The 24,589-nt window shown below is 40.9% G+C and overlaps 1 protein-coding gene across 1 annotated transcript; it reads right to left on the bottom strand.

Annotated features, from left to right (window-relative positions):
* Positions 1–150: 150 nt before the first annotated feature.
* Positions 151–9,064, bottom strand: ercc4 (excision repair cross-complementation group 4). The gene is made up of 10 exons (XM_040023140.1): positions 8,723–9,064; positions 6,963–7,143; positions 5,280–5,475; positions 4,959–5,166; positions 4,225–4,405; positions 3,982–4,113; positions 3,762–3,866; positions 1,838–2,504; positions 1,634–1,746; positions 151–1,519 (listed from the first exon to the last, which is right to left on the bottom strand). The coding sequence occupies exons 1-10, from the start codon at positions 8,897–8,899 to the stop codon at positions 780–782; spliced, it is 2,700 nt and encodes an 899-aa protein (XP_039879074.1). The 5' UTR covers positions 8,900–9,064; the 3' UTR covers positions 151–779.
* Between the last annotated feature and the right edge of the window lie 15,525 nt (positions 9,065–24,589).

Below are 24,589 nucleotides of genomic sequence, written 5' to 3'. Positions count from 1 at the left end.
CGTATGTCAACAAGAGCAAAAAGAACAAAGAGAAAAAAAAACAAACATAAAACGTGACTTTAGTCCTTTGGTATGTTTTGAATATGTTGCATAACTTTCCACAGTGTAGACCTGCACTGTGAAGAGCTGAAATCAGATCTGAAGTGCACATTGTGATATTTTTTTAATAAACAAGTCATGGGCACAAGATAATTATCACTGTACATGATTTAGAACGGCCCCATTGTCGTGGAAAACCAGCTTTATTCTGATTCCTGCCCCTCACAAGCAGAAAGTGTATAAACTATTGGGTGGGGCATCTGTGCTCAAAGAGTCATGTCCCCGAGTTCTGATCACTCACATGACACAGAGCCAACAGCATTTAGCATAGAGGGGTTACTTGTACATATACTGATATCATTTTAAATAAACGTTTGCTGTATTAAATATGAGCATCCCCCACTGTAACAGTATGTTATTACTAACAATTCACTCTATCATTCCTCTCAAAGGAAGAAAAAAATCACGTTAAAGGTTTGCTTAAAATAAATTAAGTGCATTTTATTTTTTTTAAAGTTAAATAACAGTTTTTTTTATTAATTATAAAAAGACAGATTTTATTCTTCGACAATATAAAAACAGAAAAACGATAAAAGTCACAGTTTTACAAAAACTGTGTATCTAAACGTAACATCTGCATTTTTTAAAAAGTTGATTTTGTATCCGAATATGTCAAATACTCTTACTGCAATAATTTAATCACAGTGGCAAAATCTTCCTATATCCATATAGTCTGCTCGTCATGTCTGTTTGGTCTTCTGTATGGGCGCAGGGACATTAACTACATTATGCAGGAACTCGTACAGCAGCTTGGCATTGTTAGCGTTTCCGAGTATTTCCGCTAACTTGTCCTGGCTGATTTTGGCTAAGTCGGCCAAGCTGTCTGCGTTTTTTATAACAGCCCTGTAGTTTTTTGTGTTGACCCCAGGCATTTTCATCAGGAAGTCATAAGGTCCGGGATTGTAGAGGTCTGCCGATTCAGCCACAGTGTCTGACTCGGCCGTTACCGCCTGAGCTGCTGCGGCGTCAGGTTCGGGCTGGCCTCGCTTTAGTTCCAGGAAGAGCTCGGCTGTGGCGTGCGGGGAGGGGCACCACAGTATACGTAGCCGGGGGAAGTGTAACGTAAGCAAGGTGAGCTTTGAAGAAACATCATTTGATGAAATCTCGTGACGGAAATCCGAGCGGGCCGTTAGGGAAAATGGCTTAGCTGGATCAAACTCGATGAGCAGCACAGGTTTCTTGTAGTAGCGGGTCATCGAGAGGCACTGGGTGTAGAGGCGGCCGCTCTGAAGCGAGCCGATCAGGTCGCTGACGCTTTTGCGCTCGACACATGCGTCCGGCGTCAGAATGTAGTCGCCAACTTCAAGGGTGACCGGCTCGATGTCCAGTCCGCGACGGTGGAGCAAGGATGGCAGCTCACTCCGGAACTCGCGCATGTCCACAATGACTCGTGAGGGCTCTGTGGGCTGCTCCTGGCCACCTGGTTATTGGACAGAAAACGGATATAAAAACACAAACTGGTCCAATGCATAGTGAAGACGATTTAGCACACAAAGGAGAGAAAAATCAAAAATGCATAACAACAGAGACTTGCCTGCTTTGCGGGTGTTGGTGGTGGCATTGGCGGGATCTAGATTCCTAGCAAGGTCTAGGTTGGTGTCTTCTCGCCCTTCTCTCTCCTCTGGGATCACCATAGTAGCTTTTTCCCTGAACAAGAACACAAATACAAGAAATGGTGAGCAAATGACCCTCAACAAAATACAACTAACGTGGCTAACGGGAGAGAAACAGCTCTGACCTGATGAGGTGTTCAAAAGCCTTCTTTTCCTTAGACAGAGCTGTCAGGTACTTCTGTTCTTCGGTCGAGCCACCATAGATGAGGAAGTACACCCTAAGTTGCTTTCCAGGCCGGTTAGCTTTGTAGATCTCAAGCTGGCGCACAAAACTCAGCTCGGCATCGTAAAGCACCACAAAGCTGGGCTCCACCTCATGGAGAACCCGGGTCAAGCTGTGGGGATCGGTGCAGCCTTTCAGCGGGTGAATGACAGTCAGCGGTTCCTTCAGGACGCCGTAATAAGCATCTGATGGCAAGTCTAGCTTGAGCTGCTCTTTCTCGCCTCCGTCTTCATCCGTCAGTTCATCCTCATCTCCGCTGCTGCCCATGACTGCCGCTTCGCCTGTCTCCTCCTTCCCCACCATCTGGGTCAGAGTCAAGGACGGTCTGCTTTTGCCTTTTGTCGTCTTTGCATTTTTTTTCTGCGCAGGTTGCTTTCCCTTCGTTCCTTTTCTGACCGGACCCTTTCCCTTTTTTTCCAAATCCAGTTCTAAGGCACCCAGTGCAGCAGAGTCCCGTTTCCCAATCGTGCGGTGGTAGAGCCGGTTGAGCAGCCAGTCGGAGCCGTGCTTGATGTACTGCTGCAGCTGAGCACAGGTCCGGTCGTCACTGGCACAAATCAGGACTCGACCTGAGGGAGGAACATAAGGCAGTTAGAGAAAGATAGATCTTTACAGAGAGATTGTCAGATTATAAGGTAAGGATTTGGGGGGGAAAATTCCCCTGAAAGACTAAAAACTACTTTAATGTAAATTGACAATGAAAAGAGAAGCTTTTTGATTTAAAGTAATAATAAAATAACAAATAACATGACAGATATGGATATTGACAGGTGCTTTCCACGCCACCAAGACAGCATATTTAGGCCGTGGTGCACCTAAAGTGAGCTCACACAGAATCCTAACACTGGGGCCAAAGATTTTCCTGCTTCGAAAGCCAGGGGGTCCACGGGGGATAAAGAGGCCTACTCTATATTTTGCAATTGACCCAAATTCTGGTGGACTACTTTTCCTCAGTGTGTACAGGTGTACTGTCAAGTACTGTGCAGCTTCAAAGCAACACCACAACACAGTGAAGCAGGACAAATCAGCCCACCCCGAGGATGACTTTGTAAAATGCCAGCTGTGGCTTTTCTTGCTGCTAAAAATAAAAAAATAAAAAAATAAATAAAAATAAGAGGAACACTTTTTAATATAGCACTGAGTGAGTTATACTTCTGGGATATTGATCTGCTCAGTTTATTAGCAGAGGGGGTTGTTAATCAGTTTCAAGATCATGGAAGAGATTCCAGGAGTCTTACTGGAGGAGAGCTGGACAGGGCCGTAAAAGGTCCTTAACCCATCAGCAGGACCATTATCTGCTCCTTTGTGCAAGGAGAAACAGGAGGAGAGCTGCCAGAGCTACGAAATGTAGCTTAAGGGCATCCTTTAGTGGGCTCCGTGTCACTGCCTGGCACTTGCCATAGAATACCAGAATTGGCAGGTCCACTGGCAAGTGGAGGCAATATAAACTATTGAGTACTATTTTGAGTTGCATTAGCCTGCAACATCATTTGATTTTCAGGGTTTGTTTGAATTCAGCCCTCTGTAGGCTGATAATTTCCATTTCCATCAAACGATGGCATCCTTTCATTCTTAACATATTAGCCAATCTGTATCAGTATAGATTTCGAGCATGATTTTTTTGCCCCATTGAGCTTTGATGTGTTTCCAAAGTGTTGCTTTTTTTGGCAGTCTAGATTTCAAATGAGGAGTTTAACTGTGAGCTAAAATTTACAAATCTTTAGATCTTTACAAATGACTTATAAAAATCAGATCGTATTATAGAAAATCATTTTCAGACTCATTCATGATGACATTGTAACAGTTGAACATCACTGAGATCTAACCTGGCTCATGCTGAGAGCTCTTGTTCTCCCTCTCAATCTCCTCCAGGACCTCAGTCAGAGCCTCCCACTTTGGGCTCCTCTCCAGCACCAGCTCCCGCTTCACCTCTGAAACCCACACACAGAGTGAGCAGTTAGTCATGCCAACATGAATACACAGACAAGTTCTGTGGATATCTACTCTGATATCACCGTATCAGAGATTGGCCAACTACACAGTTACCTGAGGCAGAGGATGGCTTCTGTTTCTCTGCCTCTGCTCCCACTTTAAGTTTCTTTTTGCTCTCGGGAATACGGTAGACTCTGCTCCTGGCGTTCACAAACATGAATGTACTGGAGTCCAGGAAGAGCCAACCTGATGGTAAGAGCGAGGTTGAATGCAAAGAATTACAATTAATTTAGACATTTTAAACTCTTAATGGCCTCCAATCTGGCATTTAAGGGCAGTCAAATAAATGTAGTTTACCCGAATTAGAGCCAAAGATCTTTTGGCTGGAGTGCAACGACTCAAGGAGATTGAGGAAGGTGACGCAGTCGTACTGGGTTAGGTAGAGCAGGAGGACTCTCAGCACCTTCAGATCCTGAACCAGTGCTTTGGTCTTTGCTCCCAGCTGATGCCACAAGGGGTCCAGATAGTGACGGATAGTCTGAATGGGAGTACGGCAAAGCATACAATTGAACTCACCTACAATCAGAGGTGTATTTTTCTAACTCTTCTAGCAGGAGAAGTCACACAGATGTGCTCCAGCTTATTCAGCATGCAGGACGCGGCACCATTCATTATAAAAGAACTCGCAGTTCCTCACAGAACAGTGAACATCTTCACCTCTCACGGCCTCGCTCGGATGCTCATGCCACTGACCTGTTGCCAATTGACCTAATTAGTTGTGGGATCATACTGTATTTGTACTATTTTCAATTTAAATTTAAGAGGGTTTAGATGGATTACAAATCATTTTGCAGTGTCCTGAATTTTCTTTTAGAAACTGGGTTCTCATAAACACTGTAATAACATTTAACATGCAAATTAAAGAGGCTCATCTCAACCTGCTTTTTTCTCGGTCCAATTACCATAAGCCTTCTTAAAAAAACAAAAAAATCCTCCTTTAATAGTTTAATCAAAAATGTTTTCACGCACTGAGGTAAAATTTGTCAAGGCAGCTTAAATGTGTCGTATATGTTAGTAACACACTGTGAAACCTTTTCAAAAGAATTCCCCAGCGTGTTCTCCAGTGAGAGGTCCTCAGCCTCTAGAGTGGGGTTGTAGCGTTTCAGCTCCTTTAAACAGGCGGTCATGATGTCCAGGATGGAGCTCTGGATGGCCCTCATAGCTGGAGTTAAGGACACGTGAAGCTCCACCACTTGTGGTTTGTGCCTGTCCAGCGCTGTGTTCACTGATGCTTGAAACCTGAGTGCAAAGGTTAAAAAAAAAAAGAAAGTAGTAAAAGAAGTATTATAAATGTTACTACAACAACAAAATACACAAGACAAAACATCTACAGTGAAGTAGTTTGACAGTACCTGGGCCACAAGTAGAGCTTCTTGACAAAGAGGTTTCTCATTACACGCTCCACTTGGCAGAAGCCCGAGGAGAAAGCCGTGGCCTTGTCAGTGAAGGCCTTAATGAAGCCTGTCTTATTCTTTTGTCTGAACAGACGCAGGATGAAGGCCTCCTGGCATGACTCAATGATTTTATGGGCACGATAAACCAGAATGCCTAAAGGGAGCGGAACAAATAGACAGTGAAGGTAGAGCCTGAATAATATATCAGCTGGCTGTTAGTTGCTTGATTTTTTGTGACTTTGTCACCTGATAAGTTTGATTTTTCGTGCTCATTGTGGTTTATGCAAAACTGAAATGGCTAAAGTCAAGTTTTCCAAGTTGGTTTTCTTCACAGACCAACTAATGGAGCTGACTGTTCTACTGAGTGAGGCCTGTAATCCTGGAGCAGCTACAGAGCAAACAACAGTGTTTCAGTGCTGGAGCTGTTCCAGCGAATGAGTGGTTCACCAGAGGGGGAGGGAGCTGAATGACTGAGTGTGGTTAGATGCACTTTAAGCAGGATTGCATTGAGCTGTTACCGCTCTCACTTCCTGGATATGCTGGGCCATTGCAGGGGGGGGGGGGCGCGGTATGAAAAGGAAAAAAAAGAAAAAAAAAAGAATGCTTGGACACTGCTAGCATCATTGACAGGTTTTTGACGGGGTTCCCACACAAACGCAAAGCAGGAGATGAAGCATCGCCAAATATGTTTCCAAACCAACTTCACTCCAAGCCAAATACTAGAAAACACGGTGAAGCATATCTTCCCTTTGGCTTCACTTGCACAAGTGCCGAGGTAGATCTCTGCGACAGAATTAGCTTCCCTTGCATCAGGAGCAAGCGCTGGGCTCTCCAAATCACGGACAAACAGTATCCCACATTCTTGATTTTTAGTTCACAAACACTTCTTGTAATGACTAACTACTCCTGACATTTTGGAGATGTTAGCTCTTTATACAGTAAAGTTACAGCGGGATACAAATAATATCAGGCTGATCCTGCCACGATTTGTTTCCCCAGTTCAAATCACGGACAAACAGTATCCCACAGTTGTTTATGTTTTTAAACCCATTTTGCACAGAGAGGCATTTTTTGAAAAATGTATTGATAGCAATGTTGAATATTATTACACAGGGAAAAAAACAACTACACATAAAATAATTACACCGTGACACCTCTGCCTTTCTAAATGGAGGGACAGCAACTGCGTGTGTCTATGTAAGCGTGTAAAACCTGAAGATAGTCAGATTAACAGTAACAGTATTTTGTCTCTATCTGCCATTCTGCAATTCATCTCATTGAACATTTTTCTTGTAAAACAAAGGGGGGCCCAGCAAAAAAAGTTTGGGAACCACTGGTTTAGGTAGAGACTCTGACAGGTAAGAAGAAACGTGAAGGGACTGCACAAGTTGTGATAGAAAAGTGATGTCATCCATTGCTGGAGTGCATCCATATCATTCAAACAACATCATTGTTGTTGTCTGAATCCAGTTTAGATCAACACACTGTTTGGATTCCTCCTTTAGCTCACACAGAGGTCATCCTAGTGACTGTAGATATAGTGAAATGCGGATGTAGATGAAGGCGCATTTGGACTGCTAGTGATAAATACAGCTGTGAATAAAATGTTCTCATATGAATTTAGCTATGTACAAGTCTGACCTGTTATTAGATGAGCAGGGATGCGGTCCGTGAGGAAGTCCACCACCAGGATTCTGCTGGTGACAAACAGCACCCCTCCCTCGGTGTAAACATTGTAACGCTCAGTGCTCTGGACATCACTGGTCACCGTCCTGGGCAGGTGGGTCACACCCTCCACTCGCAGCTGCTCTGTGAAATATTCCTGAGAAGACAGGATGAAAAGAAGCAAGCTTTTGGTTAAAGCTGTACGCTATGTTCCACACAAACATGAGGTAAAACTCAGCGGTCAGCCTCTCTGATTATCTGAAAAGGGTCTTCTAACTCTTATTTTAATAATGAGGCGATCACGCTTCTGAGGTTGTAGTCCTCAGCCTGTCAGGTTGGCTGAATAAGTTTTTTACAGAATAATTATTCCTTAGTCTTTCACCCATTATTTTTGGCTCCTGTTCTTCTAATGTGTGTATGCAAGTGTTTATGTAGTAACCGATGTAAGGACATTTACACTTCTATCTTTAATGTGTGGTTTTATACCAACTGAACCACTTTGTAATTGTGTGTTTTAAAATGCAATACTTCCTGTTTCAGCTGTTCCTTTTCGGGAGGATCATGTGCCTCCATCTCACCCTATCCCCAACATTCTCCTCTGTCACGCAAGCCCTCCCCATGTCCTCCTTCACTACACCCATGAACCTCCTCTGACGTCTTCTTCTTTACCTCCTGCCTCCAGCTCTATATTCAACATCTTTTGTCCAGTATAACCACTATACCTCCTCTGAACATGTCCAAACTCTTTCAACCTTTCCCTTCTAAATTTCTAACCCAAACTGCTGAAGTACTCATTTCGAAACCTGTCCATCTTCATCACTCCCAATAAAAATCAGAGCATCTTCATCTCTGCCACCTCTAGCTCGGCCTCCTGTGTTCTTGTCAGTGCCCAATCTCCAAACCACAAATCATAGCAGGTCTGACTACCACCTTGCATACCCTCCCTGACACTCTTGCGGTTATCCTTCTGTCACAAATCACCCTGACACTCTCTGCTTCACCATCAGTTGCTTTAAATGGTCAACCCCAGGTATTCAAAGTCATCCACATTCACTACCTCTAATCCTTGCAGCGCCATTGCTACACCCGTCTCCCTCTCATTCACACACATATATTCTGTCTTTACTTCATCTCCTCTCCAGACTTTCTTCCACCTGCTCCCACTACAGATCGTAATGTCGTATGTCCAAAGACACTCCAGCCTGACTTCATCTGTCAATCTGTCCATCACCATTGCAATAAAAAAGACGGGGTTTTCACATCTCACTGCTTTCTCGCTGTCCTCATGCAGGATACTACTGACTTCCTCATGCAGTGCCACTTACACAGTTAACGTTACTGTTATTAAAATTATCTTTCTTAGACGAGCTCCATCACAGAGGGGATTCTATAAAAACTTTCAGATGAAAATAATAAACTATAATAAATTCTTTATATATCAAAAAATGTATCAACAATTTCATCTGAAATAATGTATGAAACCGAGATGGCGCCAAAATTGTTAGCAGGTGCACATCTCTTTTATCTTCATCTATTTTAGCCACCATGTCTATGGACAAAAAAAAGTGGCCCCTTCCAAATTCTAACACTTTCTTTCTTTCTTTTTATTATTTTTAAATGTATGGTATATGTTAAGGCACTGTTAAGTCAGTTTGCTGGGGCACATCACCTCGCACCGGGTAAAGTGTGAGATAATCATATGAGCTGTGCCTCTAGCTAATCCAGCCTCTCCTAACCTGTTCTGGTGTGGTTGTGTTGAGCAGAAGAACCAGGCTGCCCGGTTCCGAGTAAACCCGCAAGAACTGCAGTAGGATTCGGTCTATCCCCAAGCCTTCAGCCGTTACTAGCAGCCCGTCACTGCCGAAGAGACTCAGGAACATCTCGGTCTCAAACTCCAGCAGCGGCCCCGCCATGTCTGAGCTTAAAAATGTCCCCAAAGCGCGGAGGTAAGTAAATTATCCCCGACTTTCAGAGCTAACTATTTGCCCAAAGCGGTCGAAGTCACTGCAAGACAGCCATTGAAGTGTTTTGAAGCAGCATTTCCGGTGACGCTGAAACAAACGTCAGTGCAAGCGTGACGTTTACGGGCAAGAGCGCCATCTAGTGAAAGGGAGGTTTATAGTAGGTATCATCAGGATAATGTGATGCAATAAAAAAGGCAGTGATGACCGTTCAGAGAGACTCTCAGTGTGATTTAGAGTTAAGTACCAATTTGCACAAAAGTATTTACATTTCTAAATGTAAGTTTTTATAGGGACAACTCTCTCTCGTCTATGTGCCACATGTTTGGCACATGTAGCACATAGATTTAAACTTGTTTATTAGTCTACATAAAGCAAAAAATGTCTGGCTTTTTTGTGTTGGTCATCACCAATTGCTGTTTTAGTGGCAGTTGTAATGCATTTGGCGGTTGATTATTCCTGTAATCGACTAACACACACAGAGCTGCAATGTGCTTACATAACAAAACCTGGTGGATGGGCTTTAAAAAGCTCTGTTGTGCCAGCTCTCATGTCTCTGTTAAAGAGAAGGCAGAGGGGACCAAAAAGGATCTTTGCCCACAGGATAATACTAAGCCAACCACTGCTATACTCAGGGAGAGATACTCATTTATACCTGTGAGACTTCAGGCTTTAATTTAGCCACCTTGATTTTCACGCTGCGATGTACCTACTCCGAGGGAGTTGTTGTGAATTATCTCTGCAGGTCTTTTCTTTCTTTCTCCTCTGTTCTGTTGTATTTGATTAATGATAAGGTTAAGTTATTTATAAGCTTAAGCAGAAAACTTACATGTTTGTTAACTCTCTGTCTTTTCCATCAGGAAACAGAATATCTTCCAATATTCAGATTTTGAATAAATGAATGATAAAGAGCTGTTGCAAACATTAACTAAGCACTAATTAAAACCCACGTTTCAGTGACTGTTCTATCACTAAAGGATGGTATTAATGGTGTCGGTAAGTAAAGGATGAGTGATATGATCTTAGTCAGTACTTCTCAAATTTTTCACCAATAACAACTTTTTTCTGAATATAAACTGATTCTACTTAAACATAGGTTCAAATCATAATAATAGCATGCTCTTGACACTTCCGCAGGCACCAATGCACCACTGCACCATCAGAGATGCACGCTGATAAGCCTGAAGATCACAGGCATACAATAATGTTTCGCCTTCTCTCTTGTCCTCTTTTGTACATATTATGTACAGTCAATGATGAGATATTCAAGGTCTTTTTATTTTATGTTGAGCACCGTTATTCCGAAATTGTTCAATAATTTGTAGACACATCTTTAGGTACGATATGTTATCAGTCAGTACACTACAGTCATATATGTATGTGATTCTTCAAAATCATACTAGAAAACAGACCCACTGTCTAGTATGATTAGGACTTCTAAATAAATACGCAGCATAGAAACTGTTTTCTTGCTCTAACAAAAGACACAAAAGAGCGCCTCAGTACATCAGTCCTGTGTTTGTCGGTTCAGCAGCTAAATCGATAAATTCAGAGTAATGCATATTTGAAAGCAGAACAGTATGCCTGAAAAACTTACTGCATTATGTGCGGTTACATTTGAAATTCTAACCTTGTGCCTGAATTTTGTATTTACACAAGGATATTTCTGCCACAAGCTGTGAAACAAAAACACAGATTTACACATCAAATTTCACCAGAATGCAGAAAACAAAGTGTTTACTTTAAAAATTGACGTTGCTGCCAACTATCTAAAAGTCTGGAGTTCGTGCAGAATAAAAAGTTAATCACAGATGCAGAAAAAGTGTAATTACAGGTTTGTAAAAATAGTTTACCCATAGCTACATGTATAGAGTACCTCTTACATTATTGCTAACCCCACCAAAGCTGTTGTGTTTAATAGAATTGAATCATTACACTTCCAAAATCTTATTAAAAACCTTTCCTCAAGACTGGATGTTAATGTAACAATTTCTATTCCATTCATAAACCACACTCTGCAAGTATATGACAGTCTGTCTGTACCTCAAGGTCTATTAGTAGTCTGTACATATAATCTAACGCTGACATTTCTCTCAAACTGAAGGCTAAGAAGATGTTGTGTAGAGAGAGAAAAATATTAAATCGGGAGCAGCAGCAGTCCAGCCAACATCACAGGTATCTTTGGTGCTAGAAGGGGACACAGCATTCAGCCTGTGCTGCGTGGACAGAGTAATGCTGCCGGGAAGGTTTGTGCTTTGAACAGAAACTGAGCTCTTGCACCTGTTTTGAATGTTAGAAGCCTATTAAATGGCCCGCATCAGTTGTTTTCACTCCTAGAAATATTGCCAGTAGGCGGCCTCCTCCACCAGCTAGTACACTCTGCAGGTTTTTTCATCATTTAAATTTGAAAGTGACGGAGCTGCTATGCTCTGCTAAATAGGGCACAGCTTGAACCTCTGACCTCTGACATCAACAAGACATTTCAGCCCAGATCTCAGTGGGTATTTTCTCTTTTTCAGATAATTCTCTGTGAACCACAGAAATTTTTTTGTGGTAAAAATCCCACTAGATTGATTTCTGAAATGCGCAGATCAACCCACCTGCACCACCAACCGTGCCACATTCAAAGCCACTTAAATCACCTTTCTTTTCCATTCTGAAGCTCAGTTTGAACTTTAGCAGGTCATCTTAACCATGTCTATCAAAGTGGCCGGTGAGTGTACAATTTTATTTAGGATTATTTTGGATTTGAATTCCATTCACATTGCAGTTTAGTCTGTAGACCTTCAACCTAGCTGTGAAATTGAATAACAAATTATCAATGTATGACACAATGGGTAAACTGAAAGTGCAACATTCTCATTGTTTAACTACAATGGTGTCTTGAATTGAACGGCATAGTTAATGTTAGCTAGTGGTAGTGTATTTAGCTAACTATAATAGCCTCAGGGCCTTACAAACAACTGCCTGTTAGCTTGCTGCTAAGCTAACTGGTAGCATATTCGTTAATTTGCGTATTTTTATTAAAATCTTAAGCAATTCTAGCCAGCACATTATGTGAACTTAAAAGAATGTTGATAGTATTTATAAATTTAGGCAACAATATACCAACAGTAGCCTGCTATATTCAGCATCAAGTATATAAATTCAATGTTTTAAAAACCTAATAATGAAGCTAGGCTAGCTGCATATTTACATCATAATGTGTTATTAACCATTTACTTAATTTTGATGTTGGTTTTATAGGTTTGCAGGTATTTTTGCTAATTCACCACATTGCATAGTGTTACATTTTTTGATCACCAGTCTTTCAAATAAATGAGATCTTTTGACTGCAGTAGAATCTTTATTTCACATGCTAATGAGCTAGTTATTCCAATTACACAAACTGCCCGACATTCAAGTCAACGTTTTTTGCACAACATAATATGTTTGTGAAGAAGAGTGAATCCTGCATTAGAAGAAAAGTATGCAGACTCCAATTAAATGAGGTCATTGCCTAGAAATGTTAATGTAAGGGGACATTATTTGAATTTTTAATCATATAAAATGCCTAAAAGAAAGGGGGATAAAATCAACCAAAGAAACTTAAAAAAAAAAACAGCTGAAAAAACTTTTTTTTAAAAATAAGTGTTATTTTTAGATCAAGTTTCTTTAACTTGAAGGGGAAATAAGACATTAAAAAGAGGATCTGCTACATCTCTTGTCAAAAGTAGTCCCTGGTAACTTAAAACAATGAAATCTTTCAGTTCAAGGGTAACTGTACTACTACACTATTGCAGCCAAACAACACAAAATTGTTGATACTGGTTTGTCCATACTCTGAAGATTGAAGTACTGCACTTTCACAAAAAAGCCCATAGAGAGCAGTGGAGCGCTTTCTTTTGCGCTACATCTTTTTTGCAATACATCTTCCAAGACGTGTCTATCTCCTCTGATCAGTGAGTGAGAACGTTCATGTTTGTCCAGCCTCTTTTAGGGAGACGATCCACAGCTCAATGTCAGTATGAACACATGAAGCAGGCAGCTGTGGCAGTGTGGTTGAGAAAGAGAAAGACAAAAAAATGCAACATAATTGATTCAGCTGTCACTTCTGTTTCATGCCACATGGAATTAAATCCAGTGATCCATAAATGTGTTTGGAGGAATGAGCATGTTTCCACGCATGGAATGTCAGGTCAGCTGGCACATGTGAACGATTGTGCTGAAAACTGTTCATCTGCCTCTCTTTGCACTAAGCCATATGAATGAAAGGGTACGTTTCATAGCTGATGCAAATCCTGATATCGTAGTTGGTGTGGCACCGATGTAAATGAGAAGAGAACAGCTTGAAATTGATGGCAGCCCAGAGGATAAAATAAGATGAGATATTTAACACTGCCTGCCTGCCTGTAGTGTAGGAGGCAAAACAGAGAGAGAGAAAACAGAAAGAGAAGAGAAAACGGCTAAAGGCCTGATGCATTCTTGCAGCTCTCATTAGGGAAAGACAGAAACAGCAGGGTTAGGTAAATGGGGGGCGGGGGGTGCCTGAGAGTCAACAGGGCTCTAAGGTCCAAACTCAAAGCCTCCGAATGTTAACAGACACACACTCAGTTTCTGAAGAAATGCAATTCATTGCTTTATTATTTCTACAATAAATATGCTGGTAGAGTCAGCAGCTGCTTAGTTTAGCATAAATATCAGAAATGCTGGGAAAATGGCAAAAGCACAGACACTGTCTCTAAAGCTCAATGATTGCTGACAATGCTTGTGAAAATGTTGTGCTTTTATAGTATATATGGTTTATTCTGCAAGACTGGGAACTAGCGATTGAAACCATGAAATCCTTAGGTCAAAGGGTCAGCTTTGTACATTTCTGTATAACCAGATTTTTTTTCTTGAACCAGTGTATAACATCCTACTTTGGCTCCAGCCCTTTAGGTCTAAAAAGCTGTCGGTTGCTGGGGAAAATTGGCCAACCCTCTATGAGTGGTTGCTGAAAGTTGATGACGGTTTCCACTCTGGAATTGATTGCTAAAGCCCCAGTCACGCTGGCCTAAAGACCAGTCTTTGACCATCTTGTAACCACTGGTTGCTAGGTAAAAAATAGATTTTCCCTGACTTGTTTGTAAGTGGTTGATGGAGGTTGCTTGTTGAGATTGGTCTGGGAGGGGGATATGGTGTTGTACTGAAAATGTCCATGTAATTGCTTTGGTCACTAGCATATTGCCATAGTCACCTGTAGTTTGCACTGAAGACAGTGACTTGTCTACAAACACTCACTTATGTTATGAAACCAGTTTCACCCCGGTTCTTTTTATTCCTCGGGTATCCAGAGACGGCACCGGACTCAGTAGTCATTTTCACAAAAACCTTATTCATCTTCATTCATCTTCAGTTAAGCATGCATCTTACATTTACAGATAAGGTGGAGAGTCTCCTGCAAACCTACTTCTAAGTTTATAACAATTATGAGTTTTTATTAAAGGTACAAGCATCAGCATCAGCAATCCCCAACTGTAGCTTCCTGTCTCCTTTTATGACAGTGTCCATAAATTCCTTTCCCTCTAAACAATTACACACGTTCCCAGGCCTATAGCTAAACCAACTGAAACAGACAGACAAATCCTTCCCTATTCCTCCCATCTACTGCTGGACCCTCTTATCTAAGCAAATTTAACACATTGTATTCTAATAATTATTTTCTTGTACTCACACTTAGCAGTAGTCACCTTGTGAAGAGCACACGCAAACCGCGAATAGAGACGGTTCAACTTTAAAGTAAAAATGGTGCCTTTTGAAACATGCTTCAGTGATAAGGCTCTCTTAATCTTACCCTCTCTGCAACTTATTTCACTTGGCAACAGCCAGCAACCTCCGGCAACCACTCACTAACCGGTAAGGGGAAACACATTTTTCCTAAAGTCAGGTGGTTGCCGACCAGTCACCAAGCCTGTGTGCCTCAGGGTTAGTAGCGATGGTAAGTGTAATTTGTTACTTTTGACAGAGCCTGGCTAGCTTAGCTAATATGTCTGTAATAAGTAACTGAAAATACATTGATATTATTAAAAATGGTAATAAATGAGCATGTTTATGTAAGTTTTAATTTGTTAGAAACCTGACTTCATGATGATACTTGAAGTACCACTTCTTTGGTGAAGAGGACTCCTTCGTAGAGGATAACGCATGGGTATGATCATTCATATCTTGAATCTGAAACTGCAGACACAAATTAAAATTTGCTTTCACAGCACATAAACACCTACAAGTTCCTATGGCCAGTCTTTAGCCACATACATGGGAACACATGGGAAGAAGAATTCTGTTTAAGCCACCTGCAGTTAATGCAAAATACAAAAAAAAAAAAAAAAATTAAAATCATAAAATAATGTCCGTATTTTTTGGGGGCCATTAATAAGGTTTTTGTAAAATTTTGTATAATATTGGTAACATGACTCACTGAAAGTCTTTCAGCAATAAGAGCAGTCACGGCTTCAGAAATTGTGAAGGCTAAGCTGAGCTTTTAGAGGAAATAAAAGTACTCCAGCAGCACAGGCGATAGCTGCTGCAGACTGTGCATGTACAGTATAGGCTTTCAAGCTGTCATGACCCTTGTTCCCTCCAGCCCCTTAGCAGAATGTGACTAAAGATTATGGTGCTTGGAAATAGCAGAGTGGCGCCACTGCATACTTGCAAATTGGGATTATTACAGAACACCCTCGGTGCGCTGAAATATAGATGAGGTGGAGGAGCATTTTGGCACTCAGAGTTGGGTCAAGCAGCACCAGTCAAGCAGCTCCTGTGATGCTCAAATGTAATGACATGCACAAAAGCAATTTCTTTGTTTATGTAATGCTGGGAGCTGATTATCAGAAGCAGAGTGACCTACGTTTTTTTTCCAGGGTTGCAATTTGCGTATATTATCACTGAAAACAACAACAACATAGGAATAGACATAAGAGCAGAGAAGCAGAAAAACCCCAACACATTCCTCTCTTGGTCCAAGAGTACAAAAGCAGAAGAAAGTTCAACATTACTGAAGCAAATGTATGCCTTGTATAAGAAAGAAGCGTGAACAAGACTTGCTGCCTTTCACATCCACTTTAGCAAATCACTGTGACGGCGGCTGATAAAGAGGAATGGAATGTAGCGTGAGAGCTGAGGGATGAGGGACAGGAAGTTAAAAAGCCAGAAAACATAAACAAAAATTTCCTGCTTCTAATGTTTGCTGAACTAAGTGAAACTGCTGAATTTGTCAAATAGGCATATTAGATTAATAATTCAAGGTGGCTGGCAGACTGGATGTTTGGAGGATGGTGTCAGGAGGTAACAGGGGAGCCACGTTACAGGCTGGAGTGGATGTCAATGACGCATTGAAGGGAATAGCTTCTGTGTGTGTGTGAGGGAGAGACAAAGGAGGAAACACATGAGACTTGTTTGGTGAGAATATGAGACACATATAGCGAAGAAGGGGTTGTGTGCTTGTGAGATTGAGGAGCATGCACAAACACAGAAATACCCACACTTGCAGAGGGACTCACACACAGAGTTTTCAAGATTTATTAGCATATCGCACTCACTACGGATTGGGAAGCTAACTCTGTGTGCAAACCATCCCCACCCCTACCATTCTGTTTGATGTTGATGTGGACTCACGTTTTCTCTCATCCATAAACCAATAAACTCTTAAATCCCAACAAATCCGGGGACTGTTATCGACCAGTGGACCCATGCTACACTTCCTGGGCGAGATATAGAGATATGAGGAAGAACAAAAAGCACCAAAGGAGAGAAGCAGAGATCAAGGCAGCTCAAAGGCTAATTTGATCTCTACCAGTGATTTCCTGGAGAGGCGAACAGCTAAATTCTGTGATGGCGAGGAGTAGGTAGAAGTTAGGAGGATGCTTGCGTGGAATGAAAAACCCAAGCATAACTGCTTATGTTAACAAAATACATCTAAAAGCATTTTATAGTCTCATAACTTTTCTAGATAGCTGACTCATAGCTGACTTACAGTAGACACTTTCATCCGGTCTGCCCGCCATGTGGAATAATGGCAATGGGTTGGTCAAGGTTAGCCGCCCATGTCAACTAAAAGTGACTCAAATATAACAACTATGCCACATCTCTGACAAATGGTGCCCATGTTTGTTTTGTTATTATTGGGCAAAAATCACTGATAACCACATGAGCCACTTCAGGGTGACATCCAGATTATATATTGCAGAGTGCACTGCATGCTAAAAACACTCCCCATTATATTTGGGAGTTTCAGACCATATTTGCTATTTTACACGTGGGCCATTTGCGGCTTACATCAAATCATTGCCTACATGCACTATCTGGGTTTAATGGCTTTAGTAATTTTGTAGCAACTTCAGTAAAATTGTCGTGTATTGTATCTGCCAATTTGCCTGCATACAGATGCTGTGCTTTATCGTCTGTAGCGTCTCATCACATTCACATACACATCTTCCACAAAATGAATTGAATACAACTGCCACCTTCTTAGATGAAAATGTTCATCAGTATGCTGCTGATGTGCTGGACTTTACAAAAAGTTGTAGGTGTTTTGATGCCCATTATACACAGGTGAACTGCATCCATCTCAAAGAAAATTATTCTGAACTCGGTTTCACTTTACAACATTTATAGTGGTTGAGAGATGAATACACAAGTCAGAGGTTATCAAACTTTTTGAGGTATTTTGAGCAAGTTTTAATTGTGAATGTTTTGTGTCTTCTTGATATAAAGCAGAAACCAATTAGTCTCTCTTTTTATCTGTGGACAAGTGATAGTGATCATAAATCATCATTAAAAGATCACATCTGAAAACTCATTTCAAGTATGTTTTCATTTTGCCTAATTATACCTCTCATTAGGACTGTGTATATACCCTCAGATTGGACCTGATCTCTCTCACACTACTTCTATTTACAAGAAGAAGAAAAAGCAACACAGGTACAGTAAATTAATAAATCAGAGCCAGTATAGATACAACACTAGACCTTGTTAAACCAAAGTATAATCAAAATTAACAAAATTAATTTGTTTTACAGTGTGTTTTATGATCTATGGTCAAAAAGTCTTTCAAATGAAGACATACTGACTATTTATTCCTACTGTGTGAAATCTCTGTAAGCAGTCCTATGATTGCAAAGAGGAATGTTTCCACATTAGAAGCCATTGTGAAGCAGGCTAACAGATATATAGACACACCAAAGAAATCAATGTGAACAATAGATTGCAGTGTCTCAAAGTCACGTAAAGTCAAGCCTGCTTCCAGAGACAATGGGTAACTGCAGCCACAAGATGGCAGTAAATTACTGAATGGAAGCAAGCAGACAATAGGAGATGACTAGATGAACTAACTTTGACTGTGGTAGGTTTTCCTTCATGTTTTAGATTTCACATTTTTAGATTTCAGAGGGCAAGCACTGTTTGCCTTGATTGCCCCAGTGAAGAGGCATGAGAGTTAGGGGTGGAGTATGCAGCATCCTCTAGGGCTGACAAAATGCATTTTCTTACCACTTGGCTTGGTAAAGTGGCCTGGACCTGGCACATATCACAACTGTTACTGGGTGGTCAAGTACTGTGCATCCTGGAACAATTAACATTCCTTCACAGGTTCAACTGATAGGTCTTTGTTTTTGCTAGACAATATTATCGTCCTATTTATAATCAGAATAAATTATGCATACATCTTGCTAACCTACTTAGCTAGTCTTGATGCATTCTCAATCATCCAGGAAAGTAAATCTCCAAAAGTTGATTCTGTTCATCTGGTCGTAGCGTTTTGTGGGAGAAACGTTTCGTTACTCATCCAAGTGACTTCTTCAGTCTCAGCTGACTGCAGGTTTCCCCAAATCTTATAAACAGTATATTTGCATAATGACTGAAACCAGCCCACTGAAGGAACAATGGGCTGGGAGGGCAGTTCCTTAATCTTAATTATGCAAATTATGCAAAATATATAAGATTGGGGAACACTGCAGTCAGCTGAGACTGAAGAAGTCATTTGGATGAGTGACGAAACGTTTCTCCCACAAAACGCTACGTCCAGATGAACAGAATCAACTTTTGGAGAACTACTTAGCTAGTCACTTCTAACCTCAGATCATAACTCTCTAGCTTGATCAGTCATACCTAGTCTAAAAAAAGAATCCAACAGGGTCAAAACAGTCAAAATACCAATTCAAGGCTTTAAAAGTTCTGCATAGGTATACATTTATCTAACTTGCACACACTATTTCTCTAGTATTGTGCAAGCTGCCTCACAAGGTTTATTAGCACTTAAGCCATTCGTAAATTGTAACACCTGTGCTTTTCTTTGTGGCTTTCCTTTCCTTTTGAATAGCAAAATAACAGCTATTGGGAGTCAACTGCATGCCCTGGCAAACATCCAGTGAAGTTATTAATTTTATTGGTACCTTTATCTTTTATTCATATCCACAAAATCACTTTGGAAGTCCACCAGGCTTGCTCATTATCAGTAATGTAAAGAGCTGCAGTGTATGTCTAATTTGAATTCAGGCCACCAAGCCTAACTAAATAATGGGGAAAATGTCTTTAGATATATATGGATTTTCAAGACTGAAACCTATTTCTAGAGTCTCAAAGGAGGTAAACTATGGACAAAGTTCACACAGGAAACATCTAAAAAAAAAACCAAACATATATTCTCATTTGGATATATCTCAGCTAAAAAGAAGGGCTGCAGTATGGTGCAAGGTGTGGATGAAGTGTATTTAATGAGTGTCAGTCGAGGTGCTACCATGCAGGGAAGATTTAGGAAAGATGTATATGTGAATTATTTAAAAAACACGCAGAAATACACACTTATTAAAACTAGATAGCTGTCAAGTGTCCAATGCAGTAAGTCAAAGGCAAAGGAGGATTTCAAACATTCCTCCATAATCCCTCTTAATCCAAACACTAACATAACAGTAGGAAGTTCTGTCTAATTGAGAAGAGGATGAAAGCCAAGGAGATCCTGTGTGGGAAAAGATATCTGGATTAATTGGTATTGTAGTGCTTATGTATCTGTGTGTGTTTGATTGTTCAGCTGTTTGTATGGGGTGTGTCTGTGTAACAGTGTATACGCGTAGACCTGTGTTTGTGTATTTGACAGGATAATTGTTACCGTATTATATCCCTATGTGTGGAGCCGCCACCTCATCAGTGAACGTTCAGTCATAAGAAGCATGTTTGATTGGATTTTCTTGTTTTAATCACTCTGCCTCTATTTTTGCTTATGGTAGCGGTAATTACAAGGATGGATTAAATTTAAATGGCAACATGTTAAAGGCATGCAATCACCGCCATGAGCACCGTAAACACAGAGGGATCTAGAGGCATCGTTTAAAATGGAAAATAACACACGCTTGCATGCACGTGTGCACAGATCAACTACAACACTGAAACTGCTTGTTGTTGTGGATGGCACATATCAAAGTAAAACCCAGATGAACTTCAGGATCAAAGTTTCCCAACAAAGATTTCATTGTAATAGGATGCTCTACTGATGCACTGAGCATTTCTCCTTCACTCATCTTTTTCACTCTCTGTATTTCTCTTTCCTCTCTTCTTTTACCCTAACGCCAGCTGGTCTTGGCAGGTGGCCACTCCTCTTTCAGCATGGTTCAATCAGAGGTTTCTTCCTGTTAACAGAGAGCTCTTCCTTCCCACTTTCACCAAGTCCTTGCTCATAGGGTAAAAATTTCTCTCCTGTGTTGTTCCATCATAACAATGTTCCAGGATCAATATTCCAACTGACCAATCATGTTGTCCGAGCATTCAGTTAGCATTAGCCAAAAAGTTAGCTGATGCTATTAAAAACTATCACTATCAAACCTCAGTAATGTAAATCTGACAAACAGGAAACTTAACTTGGTAATATAGTTATGATATTGTATAAATTAATAAAGAACAAACCTGAAATGCTTTCAATTTGTTCTAGACGAGCATTTTATAGAAACATTTTAATCCTTTTTTTTCTTGTTCCTCCACATTTCAAAGATACAGTCCCGATCAAAAGTTCAAGACCACTTGAAAAATGGCAAAAAATCCTGTTTTGCATGGTTGGATCTTAACAAGGTTCCAAGTAGAGCTTCAACGTGCAACAAGAAGAATTGGGAGTGAGACAAAACATGCAATTTATTGAAAACAACGCTTAAACTGTAACAGGTTGTTTTACAGCTGAGCCAACAATGCAAAATAGGATTATTTGAGTTTTCATTGGTCTTAAACTTTTAATTGGGACTGTATGAGATCACAACGATGTGACTGATAAATTGCAATGTTGATCCTGGATAAACATGATGATGATGCAGGACCAACAGCTACATGGGGATATCAGATAGACCACTTATAGGGAGTCATGTGATTGTTGGGCTTCTTTATAATATTGTGGTGTCTTTGGCTTACAACATAAAGTGCTTTGATGTGACTGCTGTTATGAATTGGCACTATATAAATAGAACTGAATTAAACTGAATTGAATACAAACATATGGACATTTGCTTTGGCCATCAAGGCATTATAAAGAGTCCTTAAGCACTTACTTTTACACAGCTCACAGTGGATTCATGTCAAATTCATAAGCTTGTTGATTTCAAGCAAAGTTACAAGTGATGAATTATCATCATAAAAACATAATAACAAGTAATGACTGATATAGTGTTTTAAACAGATTATCCAAATAGCATTCATGTGGTCACTTTGATTGATGGACTAGCTACTTTGAAGTCTTTCAGACATATTTGTCTTTCAGACTTTTGTCCTTGGTGATTTAATATAAATTGCCAACAAAATAGCAAATATAAGAGTGAAACCATGCATGAAGATTTGTGGATTACAAAATGAAAAGCAGGCTAACTTGTAGGCTTGATATTAAGTACAGCGTTTCCCTGGGGTGTATGTCCTTATTATTCCCATTACTCCCCATGCTTTCTACATGTTCCCGTTGACTCAGGCTCTACTACTTTTACTGTTGATAAATGTGACTGACTGAGCAAGTACATTAGGTCTGACCTTTTCTTCTTTTCATCCTTCTCAGAGAAATTGAAGTATATTAATATCTAGAATGATTGTAACCTCGCCTCTCAATGCCTCGCCCTAGAGGCGCTTTCAACGATGCGCGGCAAGACAGCAGCCGTCAGTTTAGTGTGTTGTTAGTGTGCATCTTGGGCGTTAATGTTCCCTACAGTTTATTGCTTAGTGAAATGGCTCCATTAATGTCAAAAGCCACAATAATGGTAGGCAGATGGGCTGCCATGTGCTAAAACCAGCTAAAGGTGGTGAATGACTGATAGACACGAAGTCAAAATGTCTACCTGGCTTTATATGTGTGTGCCTTTTTGTACACATAAAGCCTTCATGTGTGTGTCTTCTTAATAAAATTAAGCGTGTTAACACTGTGTGTGTGTGTGTGTGTGTATGAGACCATATGTGCGTCCTGGGGGATGGTAGGCAGTTTTGAGACGTGCTCACCTCGATTCAGCTGTTACACTCTGCCGCTCCTTGGGGGACACACTAGTGAAGGCAGAGTGCTGTGATGACAGTGCGAAATGGCCACCATGCTACAAATAGCTTTGCTTGGCAAAAGAAACTTTAAGTTAGTTAGCAGTGGCCTGAAGGAACGCTGAACTTGATGTGAAATATATCTGCCTCTGCAACTGCAGCATACTGATGAAAAAAAGAGAGAAACAAGGCACAATGCTGTTTGTGAGAAATGATGTGACTTCTGAGACTGCTGACACTGATACTTAGGATCATAAGGGTATCTATCTATCTAGATATAAGTATTTACACAAACACACATATACTCTATCTACCCTCTTCCCTAACAATAGTCCAGCTGTGGCTCAGGAGGTTGGGCAGTTTGTCTCCCAATTATATGGTTGGTGGATTGATTCCCCAGCTACTATCCTTGAGCAATACAAGGAACCCCCAGTTTCCCTTGATGTATCCATGGAGTGTGCAGGTATAGAAAAAAGTGCTTGTATGAATGCAGGAGGCTGGGTGACTGAGGCTTGTAGCAAAAAGCAGTATATATATGTACAAGTATTTAACATGCACATCTATATCTTCATCATGGTAAATGGACTGATTCTTATATCCCGGAGTACTCAAAGTGCTGTTTACAACATGCCACATTCACCCAATCACACAAGCACTTTCTCTATATGTAGTGCTTTCTAACTACATTCACACTCCGACCGATGCATCGGAGAGTAACTTGGAGAGTATCTTGCCCAAGAATACTTGACATGCAGACTGGAGGATCCAGGGATCGAGCCACCAACCTTCCGATCAGTAGGTGACCTGCTCTACCTCCTGAGCTACAGCCACCCCGAGACAGTGCAACATCGGTGCTCAATAAGTAAATAAAACATGACTCCTGCAACTAACTCTAGCTGAGTCCAAGAATTAAAATCATAGAACTGAAAATTAGTGGAACAAGTTGAGTTGAAACTGAGATATTTTATGTAATAAAGATCTTGTGCAGATACATGCTGCAGTTAGTGATCACATTTCAACACAGGAGCTACTACATACTGTACACTAATTTGAGTACTTGATTCAATTCATTTCAAATCAATTAGATTTTATTTATATGGCGCCTCATCACCTCAAGGCGCTTTATATTGTATGGTAAAGATCCTACAACAATACAGAGAAAAACCCCACAATCAGAAGACCGCATGCTAGCAAGTCCTTGGTGACAGTGGGAAGAAACCTCTAGCAGAACCAGGCTCAGGTAGGGGCAGCCATCTGGGGGTGAGGGGAAGGAGACAGGATAAAAGACACGCTGTGGACACTTAAAGTTTGACTTGTCGAGCTGTCTGACTGTACCTTAAATGGTAAAGTGATCATATAATTCAAGCCTCACTGGAAACACTGTGGGTTTTACCTCTGAAACTGATGCACAGGCGTCAGGCGGTGGCTTTGTAACGATGAAACGAGGGTACTTAAAGGTTCCAAGCAGTATAGCAACACTTTGAAAAGCTTTCTTCTAGTTCTGGGAGTTTATGTGTCCATTAATGTGTGAAAATGCTGCTTAGCTCCAATGGCTCTTCAACAGGTGGCCGGTCTTTGCGACTGAGCTAACTTTAACATATAGCTTTGGTTTTGTGATCACAGGAATCGCAGGAGGCCGGGGCCAGATTTGCACATCAGATGGGCACAAATTCTGCACGACTGTGGTATTTAGGTGCAGCGGTAGTTTCAATGATCCAGCATACCCCTCGTCTGGGATGCCTTCCAAGCTTTAATGAATTCTGGTTTTCATTTGAAATATTTGCCCTCGTTACGCTGCAATTAAAGTGGATGTTTCTCAGTTTCGTGCAGCTGTTTCGATTCATTGTCTCGGACTCACAAACATCGCTCTCGGTGCAACTCTGACACGTACGGAGATCTGCAGCCAGGCGGGCGCAGGTGCTCCTTATTGTCCTGATGAAACACTGCTGTCTCCGTGCGCCTCGCAGCCACTACGTTCACATCCTGTGTGCTGGTAAATAACAGCACTCGGACATTTTTAGTCAGCAGGTGGCTAGTTGAAACAATCTTCCTTCTTCACTTTGAAAGAGAGTGGGAGTCCAGTTGGTGGTGGTGCGAAGAACAGTATTGTGGGTAAATGTCACAGAGAGCCTTCTGTTCCAT

The sequence above is a fragment of the Simochromis diagramma genome, unplaced genomic scaffold, assembly GCF_900408965.1.
Source record: "Simochromis diagramma unplaced genomic scaffold, fSimDia1.1 OVJJ01000208.1, whole genome shotgun sequence".
NCBI classification, from domain to species: domain Eukaryota; kingdom Metazoa; phylum Chordata; class Actinopteri; order Cichliformes; family Cichlidae; genus Simochromis; species Simochromis diagramma.
This window is presented reverse-complemented; position numbering and strand designations above follow the sequence as displayed.